This window comes from Botryllus schlosseri, chromosome 2 (genome assembly GCF_051294905.1).
Source record: "Botryllus schlosseri isolate E-star chromosome 2, Bs_hap1, whole genome shotgun sequence".
Taxonomy (NCBI): domain Eukaryota; kingdom Metazoa; phylum Chordata; class Ascidiacea; order Stolidobranchia; family Styelidae; genus Botryllus; species Botryllus schlosseri.
Genome location: NC_137237.1, coordinates 10167895 through 10183593, shown reverse-complemented (window position 1 = coordinate 10183593; position 15699 = coordinate 10167895). Strand labels below are relative to the sequence as shown.

Here is a 15699-nt window from a genome sequence, read left to right as displayed (position 1 = left end):
AAATCCACCGATGTCACATTCGCAATCGACGTATTGCTCAGTCCTGCTCCAATCTAACGATATGTCGACTCACACGCCTGGTATTGCTCTTCCACATCCACTCTTCAGACCTTGCCTGCTATTACATTTAGAACAGCCCAACTGGCTTCAGCGCTTAAACACCCACACCTCGTATAACACAGGTCTTCAGTGCAGTGGGCCACGCAGCAGGTCAGGTTAACTTATTTATTGAAGTATATACTGAAACAGACTTCCGAGCCGTGCATTTTGCAGCAAGGACGAGTAGCGCACTTTCCATTGTCGTGCATAAACACATATAAAGCGAGCACAATGTGGTGCAACAAATCGCTCACACCAAACAATACGCGAAGAAGTAGAATAGGGAAGATCAGCACGAAAAAAACACAATAAATTTTGTTAGTGAATCAACAACAAAATTGTAAATTAAATAAGTATATGATATACGGTATACGCAGTTAATTCCCGAGTACACTAGGCCTACTATTCGAAATAAGATGCATCTCATCGTTACAAGGTGAAAGAAGGCCAAAGGATTTTCGGCAAAGTAGTAACATGATATCGTTGAGATGGCTTTGATAGTCGAGATCCTAAGGTTTGCAAGAGGCACAAGCATTTTTTATTCACCCGTCTATACATGTAACGGTATGGCAGCTATTGCAATCCAGTCAACATTACATCAAGACTACGTCGTAACTTCGCCATCGGCACCCTATAGTTGATGACAAGACCAACTTGATCCTTAATACTGGCATCAGAAATACGAATAGCTGTCATTTCCATAATAAAACGAAGCCGGTATTTGGCACATGATTGCAGGCTATTTCTGAATATGCGCCGTACTAAAATTATCCTAAGCGAACCGCCCTCGAAACAGTTGACATTCGCTTTGATCAAAATCGTCCGTCAGGTCCCCGACAACGTGTGGAAGCCTCGTCAATTAGCGCGTCCTCAAAGGTGACGCGGAACGAAATCTCGCGATCACGCGGTTATAGTTTCAACGTAGTTTCCGGGGAAAAGTCCGGTGACACCGTTGAGAACTCCTTCAAACCAGCCGTCGTCGTTCTTCTTGACGACGTAGACGACCTCGTCTTCATGCAAAGTCAACTCGTCGGCGTTGGCGGCGGAATAATCGTATATGGCAATAACTGAAATTAGATTAAATAGTGGGGTTATCGAAGTAGCATGGGGAGTGATAAGTCGGGCGTGCTGCAGACGCCGGATGGAAGGCATGCTAAACAAATATTCCTGAGCAAGGCCCTGTTGCCAAACACGTATATATAGCTATCGCTTCTCAGGTGGTCATTAACTGAGTACTTATGCTTGACAGTTTTCATTTTTTTAGGCAAAACTATTCCTAAAATACTTGGCATTTTACTTACTTGGTAATCTCTAATTCTACTTGAATACCAGCGTTGGCTACTTTCGACCAGCTCTATCGTTTCTACATTCTCTATCAAGACCAACCGTAACCTTCTTTATAGACAATCAGATTTTGAACAAACCATTGGCTAGGGTTACCATAAGTCCTCTTTTAAATGTCCTTGGAGGACGCCTAAATGTCCTCTTTTTTGAGAATTTTGATTAAATGGACGCGGAAATTTGCGGAGATATAGGAAATCAGCGGCCAAGTAACAGTCCAACGGGGATTCCGGGACTGGAGCCAGAAAAATGACTATTTTTACCATTCCAGTTCCAGGATTTTACTCCAGTACTGTAAGGCTGAGAATTTTAAAAAGTGTCATCTTTTCAGATTCCCAAATTATGGTAACCCTACCATCGGCATATGGTCAACCCATCCGTTTAGAGAGAAATTATAACACGGGTGTACAAAAACACAGGGTACGCACATACAGCATACCTTGGAATGGTGAAACATACCTTTCTGAATATACTCTTTCGGCGCCCAGGCCGGATCGGATGATCCATAATTCGAGCCGGCCGTGCTCGACGAGTCGTCATGGTTGCCGTACGGGCTCGGAAAATCATCTGGAGGCGGAGGCATCATGCCGGGACTAACAGGAGGTGGCGGCATATCTAAGTGTTGGCAGGAAAGTAAGATTCAAGCCGTGTCAAGAGAGGGTTTCCAAAATGTGAAAGCCCCTCAAAACCAGGAACTTACAGCACCCTCAAAGGGTGATTTCACAGCGAAGTATGATGAGTTGCTAACTAGGAAATACATGTGAATTGAATGTGAAGTAAAACCAGGACAGTGACTTGTTGAATAGTCCAATTAAATACACCTGTCGGATATCGGCATATAATAAAATAACGTTGGATTGTTGCCTGGAGATTATCAGAGTAACAATGTCTATTTACGGTATCAGTCAATTGTAAAACCGCCATATAATCTTCAGGTGTATCAACGGAAACTTGGGGGCTGCTGATTGACTCTCCTTGGCTTGGACAGTCAAGAACGAAATGAAACCGAACCCGCATACTCACCCAGATGGAGGGCACTTGTTAATAATAACCAATACTTATAGAGAACAGAGAACGGGATTTGGGTATAGCTAGGGTAAAATTTCTGCGGATAGCATTACTAAATTTTCTGTATCGAGTCAACGGGCTTGCAAAATCAAATTTTCAAACGATCCAATTCTTAGTCACAGCACAATATGACAGTCACAAATCTTTAAGATTTTTGACCGCGGCTAGAGAAATGCCAGATTCCTGGCATGCACAGCAAAGCCCAATTACATGGCAGTGACAGATTCAAAATGCGATGAATGTTTTCGGATCCCAGCTGAACATAGTCATGCGGAACACGGATGCGCCTCACGGCATGCGTGGCGTGGAACAAATGAATAAAACATAACACATACCCATCGGAGGTGGCGGCGGCGGCATATCAGCGGCGCCCGCGTCCATCGGCGGCGGTGGTGGGAGCGATGGATCATATGCTGTACGTGCGCGAGTGTTTGTACATGTTTCAACAATCACGGGTGGATGCAGAAAAAAGGACGACAAAAAACAACGAGTCAGACGGCATACAACGGTGAGCCTTTCATCGACCGTGACAACAATGCGGCCAAAAATATTTCACGAGTGTATCACAAATCATGCTGGATCGAGCACAAATACACGGCGACTAGGTCTGGGCACAATAATCAGAGTCGAATTATCCCTCACGCATGTCATTTTGGGGCACTTCTGCTGCAGTGCAGCTGCAGTGCACGATCAGCAAAGGTCGTCAAAGAAAAGACTTTGAGCACAGCACACAGCATCAGCTGCGATACAGGACATGATTCTTGTTGCAAAACTGATATCTGTAGTTAAACAGAACGGATATGGCTGCACCCTTGCACGGACATTTTTCAGCTTTGCACTCGCATGTAAGTTCAACAAATTGACAATAATTTCGTATTTGATCCTGCATCAAGATCATTTTTGTGTGCGATCGAAATTAAACTAGAGGTCCAAAGGTATTCGGAATCGCGTGTTTAGCTTTAGGTGCCAAATGCAACGTGCACAGACGCTGTGCTTCTACAGGATGGAATTGAGCCAAATTTGGTGTGCAGCGTTTAGCTGAATCAACAATCTGATAGCCATTAAAATTTGAAGATTACAAGATATTTTCGAACAACCCTAGTCTCCATAGGTAATATAAGAAATTCAATCTTCCGCTCAAATGAAAATAGTAAGGGATTCAACGACAGAGCAGCCTACTTGGCGTATCAGTAGACACGCGATAATTCAAAGTTTTACAATTTACTTAACGCTTAAAAGACATTTTTCAGCCTGTTTTCTAACGCAATTTTAGCGACCGCCGTTCGGCTCAGTTGAAGTCTGTTTCCGGTGTTTAGATCGGAATGCCCAGCCCTTAATGCTTCGCACACACAACAGAGACCCACAATCCCAGAAAAGGGACGTTCCACGACAAGCGACATTATTCCATAGAATAATATCACCACCACGACAACATGCAAACACAGATGATAATCACAGAAGCACACTTACCTTGCTGCGTCGGTAGACTCGGTGGCGGAGGCATGCTAGGAATTAACAACGGTTTACGAAAACGGAATGGAAAAAACAGAAATAGTTTCGTTACCTGGCAGCAGGAGCCATTGGAGGCGGCGGTGGCGCCATTGGCGGTGCCATCGGCGGCGGAGGGGGCATCGATAGTGAACTGTCATTTTGCGGTGGTGGCGGAGGCATAGCACCTATGTGGAGATGGGAAGATTCCAGAAAAATCAAATATACAAAATTACTATCTATCTATTACACACCAGATTTTCGTGTCAAAAGTTCACGGGTGATGCAGTCGCAGTACAAAGCTTGGAATCATTATTCAGCTCAGTGCTCAACTTTTCCCGAGTCAATCTCACTTTTTTGTTTTGACTCGAGTCAAGTCAAGTCATTTTCAATTCACTACCGAGTTAAGTCATTGTATTGTGTTCACTGTTCAGTTTTGAGTTCAATCCGGTCCAACCCGCTTTTTCAACTCTGGTCGAGTGATATAGAATGGTCAGTCCTAACAGTTTCTGGCCCTATTTTTCAAGTATCAGGAATGATAGCCGAAATACCGATAATGTGGTGAGCTTACTTCGAAGTTACAATGAAATGTCTCTCTAGGCCGTCCAAATCACGAGTCATATGAGTTGGTTTGAGTCTATACACAAAAATTTACTCGAGTCACTCAAACACCGTGACTCAAGTCGAGTCATTACAACCCTGTGGCGCACTGAAAAGTAATACACCAGACACCCAAGTCCAGGTGTAATGCTCAACATTGATCCCGAGTGCCAAGTGCAAGACTAAAAAAAGGTCATCACAAAGCCACATTATCAGTTGCAAGTTGCAGTATTACTAGTGGTATTTGGTACATCCCAGTACACCCCATGGTAGTGACCCTTGATAATTCTAGTACACCCTAGGACAAGGATTGTCCACTGGCAGACCACGGTCAGAATGCGCACCTTCCTAGTGTTGGATCCTGACTTATCTGTCTAACGCAAAACTTGACCATGTGACGGCAGACCACAATTCACAATGTAGAGGAGGATTTCACAACTTGAGGCACGAATAACAGAAGTTGATATAGCTGGTTTGTGGTACAGAACTTGAATATAGCTTTCAATACAACATCCATTGTAGCAGTATATTTAATAAACTCGAAGACTGCAGAAAAAAAGATTTCCTCTATAACCTACAAATTTCTCATTAGTGCGTGTTGTTCCGTGCGTGTAATTGTTTATTTACAAATTGTGCTGCTACTATAGTACCGTATGTCCGTATACTTCATAGTTTGTTATTGTTGCCATCGGTACAATGTGAATTTCATGGTCTGTGATTTTGATTGTTGCGTCATACTTTGCCTTTTTGGTTTTGCTTTCAAATCTGTTTAAATCCCTTTAGTGTGCCGATAACTCTTGAAAAGAGGCACCCGAAAAGTCTTCGAGTTTAAGAAGTTGACATGTGACAGGGTGTTACTAAGGTCTCAAATGAGCGACGAGATTCTGTCAAGACTGCTTCCAAGGCGTGTTCAGTTACACTACGTGGCTCCAAAACACGCAACCTCTGCACTGTGGTTTCTGTGACAAATGCGAGCCACTCACCTAACATCAATTACCAGTAAACCGAATCCATTTGTGCCAGTTTCATCATATCTGACGGGTCAACAAAATGCCAACAGTTTTAATGAACTAAAAAAATAGCGACGTGTCGCAAGCGATGATAAGCACATGATATCGTCGGTATCATAATGCGAATGAAGGCAGTAGCAAGGTTGGTACATAAAAACGCGAGGCAGCAAGACTCACTCGGCACACTTGGTGGCGGTGGAGGTCCTTGAACTGGAGGAGGCGGCATAGAAGCGTTCTGAGTACCTGCGGATGTGGACCAGAGGTTTTGCCAGGAGAGAGAACATAAAATAGAGTAGCTCTGTGGCATGTGCAGGTTGCCAAGTGCGTGCGTAGCAGTGGAAAGTTAGATAGCAAAGCATGCATGTTAAGTCGATTCAATTATATAGGCTAGCAGATTACGTCAGTGCACCGAAATGAAGTGCAGTCAAGTGGTCCATTACAAAACTAAGGAAGGGACTCCAGATACAGACCTCCAATACACTGAATAATATATCCGTACTCAAAATAAACCCGAATAGATTCGAGCTGACACTCGTAGCTGTGAAGTCATAATTGGGGACTCTCGAGTTGATGAACAAAGTAGGCCTACATTTTTTATTACATTACCTTAGTAGAATTTTAGTAAAATGTAGCTTGTAACAATCAAAATGTCAGAATATTACAACACGTCTTTCTCAGTTACACTGTCAATTAACTCGACAACCTAAATGTTTCACATCAAGAAGACAAAATAACATCAATTTGATCAGAGTGCATTACGGATGACATTAATATACAAAGTTCATTCGAATTTTCTAGTTGCTGACGATTGCCGCTGACGAGTGGCAGGTGATAAATATTCGGGTATATTTCAAAAATATATTATTCAATTAGAACTGAGGAAATGATAGATTCAGAATGAAAGTGACTTAGGAATCAATAAAAATTCCTAGTCTATTATGCAGGTTGTAGCAGCGACTGTACAACTTTTGGTACAATTTTATTTATTTACTAACTTTAGTAAAATAGAGCCAGTAATAATGGAAATCTCACAACACAGCATGATACAGGGTGTCTTTCTCATTAACATTGTCAATTTAATTGACACCCAAAAATCTTCATCCCAAAGGCTAAATTATGTCAATTTCATCTGCTAGTACAGGCTACTTGTATGAAACAACACAAGTTTTCACAAGCAAAGCAAAGTCGATGTCAATGAGGCATTTCCACTACTGAGCCATCAATGGAATACCAACGACAGTCTCACCTGGCCCAGGATAATACCCGCCGGCTGAACTCATGCTTCCAGAGCCAGAACTGCTATTACTGTTTGTTCGGACACGGGAATACATAGAAGGCAGTCGCTTTGCTTCAGGAAGAAAATCATACACAAAACTTAGGCGAGACAAGCATGACAAATGAAAAAACACCGCCATCACCGGCGCAAGCACGAGTGCATAATTGAACAATCATTGGAACATTGCATGGTTAAGTCATTTGAGAAATCACCGCTTTGCACATGCATTTCTAGCATTTTCAACTCAAAAAACAGATCGTAACATTTACAGAAATAAACATTATCATTATCTGTGCAATGTGTGCATCTGCAACTATCGACAGAGAACATGAAAGGTGTAGAGATACAAGTGTTTCCTGCACTCTGAGTCAATAGACCAAGCAACGAACGGCTCATCGTTCTATCCGTTACGTATTGTCATAACGGACTGTACGATTATTATCACCACATACCATATCTTTGCGGTACCATAAGCCTTAAAATCGAAATCCCTCCTACAGAATGCGGCAAAAGACTGTAAATGCTGAGAACAGATATCGCCAAACCATAAACTTAGGATCAGACAAGGTTTGTCAGTTAACGCGTGACACAGTTTGGTAACGAAAACATTAATCTAGTCAGGAACATGGGAATATACATAAATTGCAGTACCGAACTTCGCAGCCTGATTTCATTTCCAGAACTAAATAACTAGATTTCGTGCTCATTCTTTTGCAAATGACGCTTGAAATACTCCATCAAAATCCATGTGGAAATTAAATTTGTGAAATATTCACTACCAAAACGTTTCGAAATTCCTCCAACATAACTCAACTCCAACTAACAGTTAAGGTAAGTGTGAATCGGGATCAGTTTGCTTACGATCAGGTAACAAACCAAGCGAACTCGTTGGAAGGAAATATTCTGAATTGAAATGGAAACGACAGCCTCTAATAACAGAGATCAAGCATGACACGTCGTAGGACCTACGATTACAATTAAAACCGATGATGGTTCAATTCAATTACACAGTAGCGCTACGGTATACAGACCGGTAGTCTAAATCTGCCTTCCAAGGACGACCAATGCTCGTCCACCCACAACGTTCCCACTTACTTGAGTTATAGTCGGAAGGTACAGTCGGAGTACGTACGGCCCGTATCGTCCCATAGCCCGTGGTGCTAGTGAGACTTGTCGCGCTATCCCTTTTTCTGTAATCAAGTCCACAAAAGTCAGAGTTAATTCGACATGGCTGAAAAGAAGCAAATAGAAAGAGAGAGAGAGGGATAAATAATGAAACACAAATCAGCACCTAGCATTGGCCGCTTAACTTCAAAGAAGTATGTCAATCATCAGGCCCACCACCATTCAGAGATGAAGTATTTTTCACACCAGCATTGTCATACATACAGGTTTACTCGCAATTGGCGATGTGGGTTGTAAATATTACTGGTAAGTGCAAAAGTTTTTAGTAACAAAATTGCGCCCATATCCCACTACCATATCACAAACGATAGGTGCAGGAGGAATAATAATCCCGACTCATCTTCACACCTTGGCCACACCCTTTATATGCAATGACTAACACATCAGACCATACCACAAGACATCATTATTGTCATCAACCGACAGATAGATACTATTAACACAACTTAGATTATTCATATCTGAAAATCAGCATCAGATTTTATCTGAAGGTCAATGGATATATTAAGCATGTATCACTGTAATAGCTGTCAGTGAAGTGATAAAATTTAGGTCAGCCTGGTTGAAAATGGGTAAAACACGTAGTGAGCGCATGCACGTCCATCAGAACCATCATGGATGACCAATTGACCAATGAGCAATGAGTGTCATGTAGAAAATATCACGTGTGCCATAGGTGGGGAACCTCACAAAATATGGGGCGTGATATGACAATCGCACGGGCGATAAATGGAATATGGTGTTTATGGGTGGCGCGTAAGTTTAGATGTTACAAGCAGAGCGCCATACTTCGGTAAGGTATTAGGATATATATATGAGCGTTATTGTAAGCAACTCTTCGTAGTTATCATGCTAACTCACATGAGCCGTCCATTGAAATATCTTGAACAAATTTCAAAGCATAAAAATAGTATCACTGTGGACGACACAAAGCAGAAATTTGAAGAGGTACATAACTTCCATTGAATACTAAACGAAAACAGAAACTCAGAACTTTGCATTAATTTCTGATCAAGGGAATAGGATAGGAGGATGCTGAGAATGGGCTAGTAAGTTGTGTATCATTGTATTTTAATGAAATGGTATTTTGTGAAGAAACTCAATACGCTGATGTAACGTTCAAATTCTTGGTCCTGAATACTATGTTCAAACGTGAAATGTCTTACTAAACACTTATTTTATTTTCAGAAAGGGTACATTCCACATTCACTAATGTGTCCAGGTCCACTTCCACTTAAATTGTCAGCATCTCTGCCTGCAGACAAGAATTTGGGGATCAAAACAAGTAACAACAATGCATATCACTGGTCAACAAAATGAAAATTTTTTTTTAGGCAGAACATCTGAGAGCCGTTTCTGGGGTTTTTGAGGTTGCTGATTACGAATATCACATTAGTTTTGTCAGATTGGCTCTCTGTCAGAAGATAGTTATACCTCTAAAAAAGCCCAAAATTACTGTATTTACCCTTAAATATTTCACTTGGTGGGAAGAAAATCGTAGTTTTTTCTAATTTTATACTGCGCATAAATGGCTAATTGACTATGAAGAACCCTCCTGTCATTCTCAGTCATTCTATCAATATTAACATGGTATGATGCGAAATATTTGTTTGTCAAAAAAGTAGTTTGTCAAGCCTAAAAAGTGTACTTTTCCAAAACAGAAATTCATCTTCTCCTATATCAATTGGTCATTCTACCAAGATTAAAGAGGAGTATAAAACTATAAAATTTGTCCCTGAAAGGCTTAACTACAATACTTATATACAATACTTATATGTGTCTCATTTCTTTTGACTGGTAAATGGATAATTTTCCACTGAGTCAACGAAGTGGGTAGTAACCCTATCAAACGAGAAGCTTAAATCTGGTATCTGGTATATTCGAATACTGATGAAAGATTCCAATTTCACATTAGGAGGAGTTCACAGCATGTAATTTCTCCTAAGATGTAGTAAATAAAACTTTTTAGCTGATCACAAAGCACCCAACTACAAACAGTTAGTCCGAAAATTCGTATCTGCATATCGAAAACTTGGAACAAACATGAGCATAAAAGTTCACTTCCTGTTCAGTCATCTTGATATATTTCCCGATCATCATGTTGATTAGCAAGGGGAGAGGTTCTAACAAGACATCAGAACAACAATAGAAAGATACCAGGGCAGATGAGATGAACATTGATCATATTATGTCAGACCGTTGCCGGAAACTTTCGAGAAACTGCACTAAATGGCTTACAGGCGCAAATCGTACAAAAAAAAATTTCGATTCAAAATATATCAATAATATTGTATTACAACTGATTATTTCAAATTTACAATAGGTGGTTGACGTAAAACTGATTGAATTAATGCCACGTTATTTGAGTATCTAGATAAATACTTCTATACATGACTGGAGTTTATTTATGTACATGATATCCGTGAAAGTCTGTAACTATGAAAAATCTAATACCCCAAAATATAGTGTTGTTGCTGTATTTTGATTTAATATAAGTCTTCTGTGTGTAAAAATAACAATTAGACCGAATTTCTAAACTTTATAGTACCACTAAGCCGATTTTATATCTAGTCATTACCGCAAAAATGGTAGATTTTGGTCAAAACAGCACCACGGGTTGTTATCTCCACAACAAGAGCCAATTTGAAAAAACTAAGGTCATATTCGGAATCAGTGCCCTTCAGAACCCCCAAAACCACTCTTACTTTGTCTGTCTAAAAATATGTGTTGAACAGTGTATTAGATCACACATCGCCCACTGCAAAACACGGGTCGATCTTCCAGTTGAAATTTCAAAATTAACATTTCAACACAAGTATTGCGTAAAAGGCGTGTCTCTCCCTCCTGCTGAAATGATGTGCACACTTGAAACAGTTAACAGCGACATATAGCACTTGGTAACAACAGGAGATATATGATTGCGAAACACAAAGCGTCATAGTTAGTTATATCGACTTTTTTTTTTCAATTAGATAGATTAAAAAAAAGCATCATACCTGCCATTTACGCTAGGACTCGGGGTCTTGGAAGGTCGCCGCACCGCCATGCTTCCTTGATTTGACTGCTGATTGGCAATCTTAACCCCATGGCCTAAGTCATCAAGTTCCGTGTAATCAATGGGCTTCCGAACGTACTTGACGGATCTGAAAACAGATCAATTTCAACAGTACAGTAACAAAACCTTCACATAGAAAAAATTCAGCACAGATTCACGGCTACGTACCTCTCGGGATTAGTTGGACCCACGATTTGGTGGTTTTTAGGAATCGATTTGTTTGTTGTAAGAAGTCCTATTTCCCTCCTCGCAACTTTTTCTTTATGAACGTCTACGGTCTGCAAGATAAAAAAGATTACGTCCACATGCCACTCGTAATCAATCAACTTTTTCCAAAGGTCGTGCAATCTCGAGGCAAAAATATATCATTTAATACATTGTCCACATGGATGTCACTTGTCAGCATAGAAGCACTGAATTACAGCGCTTCAATTCTATGACCATATGAATCGGTAAGTTAACAATACGAAGCTCACTCCAATGGTTGTGGGAATGCATTATCCTCTTTCCCAATGACTGTTCACAATCATCACTGCTCAGAATAACTCATTTAATAGCGAAGCGCAAGTTCTTGCTATGTTTATGAAACTTTCATAGGCACAATGTCGAGGCTGTTATTAGGAAGTGGTAACTCACTAATGAACATTCACTAACAGGGACATTGCATGTACTTAAGATTCCAAATTTTAAACATCTCGATTGAGGAAATCGTTTCAAATATCACTGAGAATAATGTCCAATATAGCGTTTAACCTTGCCATATTCATTACTGATAGATTACGGTCATGTTTAGCAGTAATTGATTGAAAAAACTAGACATATTCTTATGGTAAAAGCGCGGTACTAAGATCTATCGCCAGATCGTAGTTGTCGAATAGATCAACTGAATTAGTAATTTATAACAATAGTAAGCCCACGTAATATCGGTCTTCCGTTTCATATGTGGTGAAAGCAATGTTATACAAAGTTCATATTAAAGCAATAAGCACACAATGGACACTAAGAAGTATTAGTCATAATGTATTTTGGAAAAGTGCTCGATGCATTTTTGAATGAGTTAGAAACATTCTACAATCTTCATGCATAATACTGACAGTAAAAGTTATTTCAGAAAAACCATGAGAAATGGGCTTTCCATGTGATACATTGACCGAAAAGAGTAAGTTTCAAAGCGCGGTTGAATATGCAAATATCAGGTGTAGCCGTGTAGCCTACTGTACATTGAGTACAGCACCAAATAAGAGAATTTTCACGCAAATTGGGGGAAAATATCTATTAGCACACAACAATACAATACACAATACAAAAAACCATTACCATTGATATATGATTTATAGACGACTCCATGCTAGCCAGCTCCGTCGCTTGAATATCGAGCATATGAAGCATGTTGTTGGCGAGGGTATTAATCTGATACGCAACGGACGCAAGAGACTGAGTTGTGTAATTTTTCGTTTCATCCAAAGCCGCTTTCTTATTTTCGGACTGCAATGTAATCAAAAATTGAAGGTAGCCATTGACAAGCACGGCGGAAGGCTGGTGCGGGCATACGCTTGCCTGGTTGACTCACTGTCTTGAAGGCATTTCCGACACTTCCTTGTTGCAATCAGATCAGGTTATAGCGTGTGAATAAACACGAAACTTTAAATGCCATATTGCCTATTCACTTACATCTACATATAATTGTTGGCAGTAGTTCGCAACACTTTCAAGATTGACTTTGCCTTCAACGAGAGCTTTTCTTCCGCTAGGAATTTCTTGCTGTAACAGGGCATCCAGTTCTGCCATTTTCCCGGTTTGCTACAAGTCGGCCGACTTCACAAAATTTAGGTGTTATCCATTAGCAATTCAACTCAGATAGATATCTGTTGCAATGCAAATAAAATGCTACATTTTTGAAAGTTTTTTCAGGTCGCCAGTTGCCATTTTCCCCATACCTTTTCCTATGACACTGACATTCTCAGCTCGTTACAACTTCTGTATGTTTCAAACTGACTCCAACTCGTTTATGGCGTGTCAGAAATTTTTTACCATCTTTGAAAGATGAGTTCGGCTTATTTTAGTTTAGGGGTTCTTGAACTGTGTGGCGTGACAGTGGGGTGCGGTCCCCCAACAGGGCGTTACTACAACAAACAAACACATAACTACACCGTCCGAACAGTAGGCTATTTAAAGCAATTGTTGCATTATGGGTAATAATTTCATTGTTACGTCCAACAGCAATACAGCCATAGTGTCCTAGAGCAGTGCGGACAAAGCCAAATAGCACTGCTCGCTCGCACGCACGCTGGGTTATATCATTCTCTCCACTTGACCAAAGGGAATTTAGGGCAAAATTTGGACCGACAAAGCAAGAAATTTGATAAATCCACTATGAATCAAAAGCTAATGTGGTGATGATAACGGAAATATTAATTTTATTTGACCAATAATGGCGCCGAAGCGCCCCAAAATCAGCCTTGAATTCTGTATTTTGACGTAGTTTGGCATTGTGACACAATAGGGAGTACTACATCACCGCAATGACTACAAATACCTGTCACATCTCATGGCAATCAACGATTGATAATTTGATAACTTCTAGTAACTCAAATCGAGGTATTGTCATAGTCTTTAGATCAATATTTACCATCACAGATTATAACAGTACAGGAATACTTTTTCGTAGCGGCAGCTAATTAATTTCAAATAAGATCAACCCATAATAATGGTACTTTTAAGAAACTAATGCTGATAGAGCGTCCTATTTCCTCAGACATGAGCTACAAAAATGACGCAAAATCCATATTTATGATGACAATGCACCGGTACTTCAAACATCGAACAAAAGTACAAAACAATGGATGGCATGGGATATACAGATCATCCTGATATAAACACAGATCAGTCAATTCTCTAATTATGAGTAGATTGGTTTTTATAATACTTTGACCGTGACAAAGGTGGTGGAGCTGAGAACTGCAAGTACCATAGTTACATACACAATAAATTCTGAGTTTGGCTGGTCTACATGCCAGCCAACCACTTCTCTTAAAAGCCCCTATGGAATCTCGGTTCATTTTTAGAAATAAATCCTGCGTGACGAGAGCGTTTCTGCATACAATAATTCAGTATTTAAACAGAAAGTTCTGTGTGACGTTGCCACCAATTCCACTATGGCATAAAAGCAGCACATATAGTCGCTACTCGCATACTCGCAGAGGAGATCTGAGATGGAAACACCGATTACCAGAGAACCCGTCCCTTGGAGAACCCGGCCCTACCAACTCGGCCCTCGGAGAACCCGGCCCTTGGAGAACCCGGCCCTCGGGAAATTTTGTATATCAAGCACGCGTGGTCTACTTGTGGTATTCACGGTGTTTTTCGACTACTCTAGACCTCGGTGAATGCGGCCCTCGAACAATTTTGAATTAAAAATGCATTAAATGTGTACCCGGCCCTCGGGAAATTTTGTATTCACCGGCAATCCTAATATCCCACCCCCGGCAACACTAATATCCTAACCCTAACCCTAATATCCCAGCCCCGGCAACCCTAATATCCTAACCCTACCCCTAATATCCCACCCCCGGCAACCCTAACCCTAACCCTAATATCCCACCACCGGCAACCCGAATATCCTAACCCTGACCCTAATATCCCACCCCCGGCAACCCTAATATCCTAACCCTAACCCTAATATCCCAGCCCCGGCAACCCTAATATCCTAACCCTACCCCTAATATCCCACCCCCGGCAACCCTAACCCTAACCCTAATATCCCACCCCCGGCAACCCTAATATCCTAACCCTGACCCTAATATCCCACCCCCGGCAACCCTAATATCCTAACCCTAACCCTAATATCTCCCCTCCCCCAACCCTAGTATCCTACCCGAACCCGATGTTCCACTCCCCGAAACCTAATGCCTCCCTACCCCACCTCAACCTACAGTTGCATTGCCCTTAACAGCCTGCTCTGACCAACTTCACACAATCAATTGAATCAGGTAAATGTCACATCTAATATAATGGAATAAAAACGACAAAATCACATCTAATATAAATAAAAACGACAAAATCACATCTAATATAAATAAAAACGACAAAATCACAAAAATCTAATCCAATCAGGTTTGTTATTTTTCACAAATGGGCCCATCAATCCCAGCAATTTCTTTCAGTAGGCGACGGGGTGTCTTCCTTCCTTCCTGCGTGATCTACGCATGCCCTGACCTCCTTACAAGACCGACAAATCAGTTGATAATAACAATATTACTTTATTAATTCATATTAATACTTGTGAATACACTTAATTTCAAAATTTCCCGAGGAATTCACCGAGGGCCGGGTTCCCTAAGGGCCGGGTTCTCCGAGGGCCGAGTTGGTAGGGCCGGGTTCTCCAAGGGCCGGGTTCTCCGGCAACCGAAACACCAAGTTAACAATATTGGTATTGCAAATCTACCAAATTATTCAAATGGCACCATCCTGCTCTTGCGACACTAAACATGCTCCGGCATGTGTGAGTTATTAATAAATACAGTCATAAAACCAATATAAAACACAAGTGCAAAGCGAAATAATAAAGCGAGGCGAAT

At 40.9% G+C, this 15699-nt stretch overlaps 1 protein-coding gene across 7 annotated transcripts; it reads right to left on the bottom strand.

Annotated features, from left to right (window-relative positions):
* Nucleotides 1–211: 211 nt before the first annotated feature.
* On the bottom strand, nucleotides 212–14268 carry LOC145433442 (abl interactor 1-like). 7 transcript variants are annotated; one of them, XM_080310549.1, is made up of 13 exons: nucleotides 12794–14263; nucleotides 12440–12607; nucleotides 11291–11400; nucleotides 11064–11210; nucleotides 8929–8949; nucleotides 7978–8072; nucleotides 6853–6954; nucleotides 5784–5849; nucleotides 4073–4184; nucleotides 3979–4013; nucleotides 2844–2921; nucleotides 1900–2055; nucleotides 212–1166 (listed from the first exon to the last, which is right to left on the bottom strand). In XM_080310549.1, exons 1-13 carry the CDS (start codon nucleotides 12908–12910, stop codon nucleotides 1000–1002), a joined length of 1374 nt encoding a protein of 457 aa, XP_080166675.1. In that variant the 5' UTR covers nucleotides 12911–14263; the 3' UTR covers nucleotides 212–999. The 7 variants fall into 7 exon arrangements, with proteins under 7 accessions (XP_080166675.1, XP_080166677.1, XP_080166678.1 ...); XM_080310551.1 differs by lacking the exon at nucleotides 2844–2921 and having other exon boundaries at nucleotides 12794–14268; XM_080310552.1 differs by lacking the exon at nucleotides 6853–6954 and having other exon boundaries at nucleotides 12794–14257.
* Nucleotides 14269–15699: the final 1431 nt, after the last annotated feature.

What these genes read in the sequence shown, in the direction of transcription:
- LOC145433442 (XM_080310549.1), bottom strand. Translation starts at nt 12,910, where the DNA reads ATGGCAGAACTGGATGCCCTGTTACAGCAAGAAATTCCTAGCGGAAGA. An exon ending in GCCAACAATTATATGTAGAT is followed by an intron (nt 12,608 to 12,793) that starts GTAAGTGAATAG and finishes ATTACATTGCAG; the next exon opens with TCCGAAAATAAGAAAGCGGC. An exon ending in GAGTCTACCGACGCAGCAAG is followed by an intron (nt 2,922 to 3,978) that starts GTAAGTGTGCTT and finishes GCGCACGTACAG; the next exon opens with CATATGATCCATCGCTCCCA.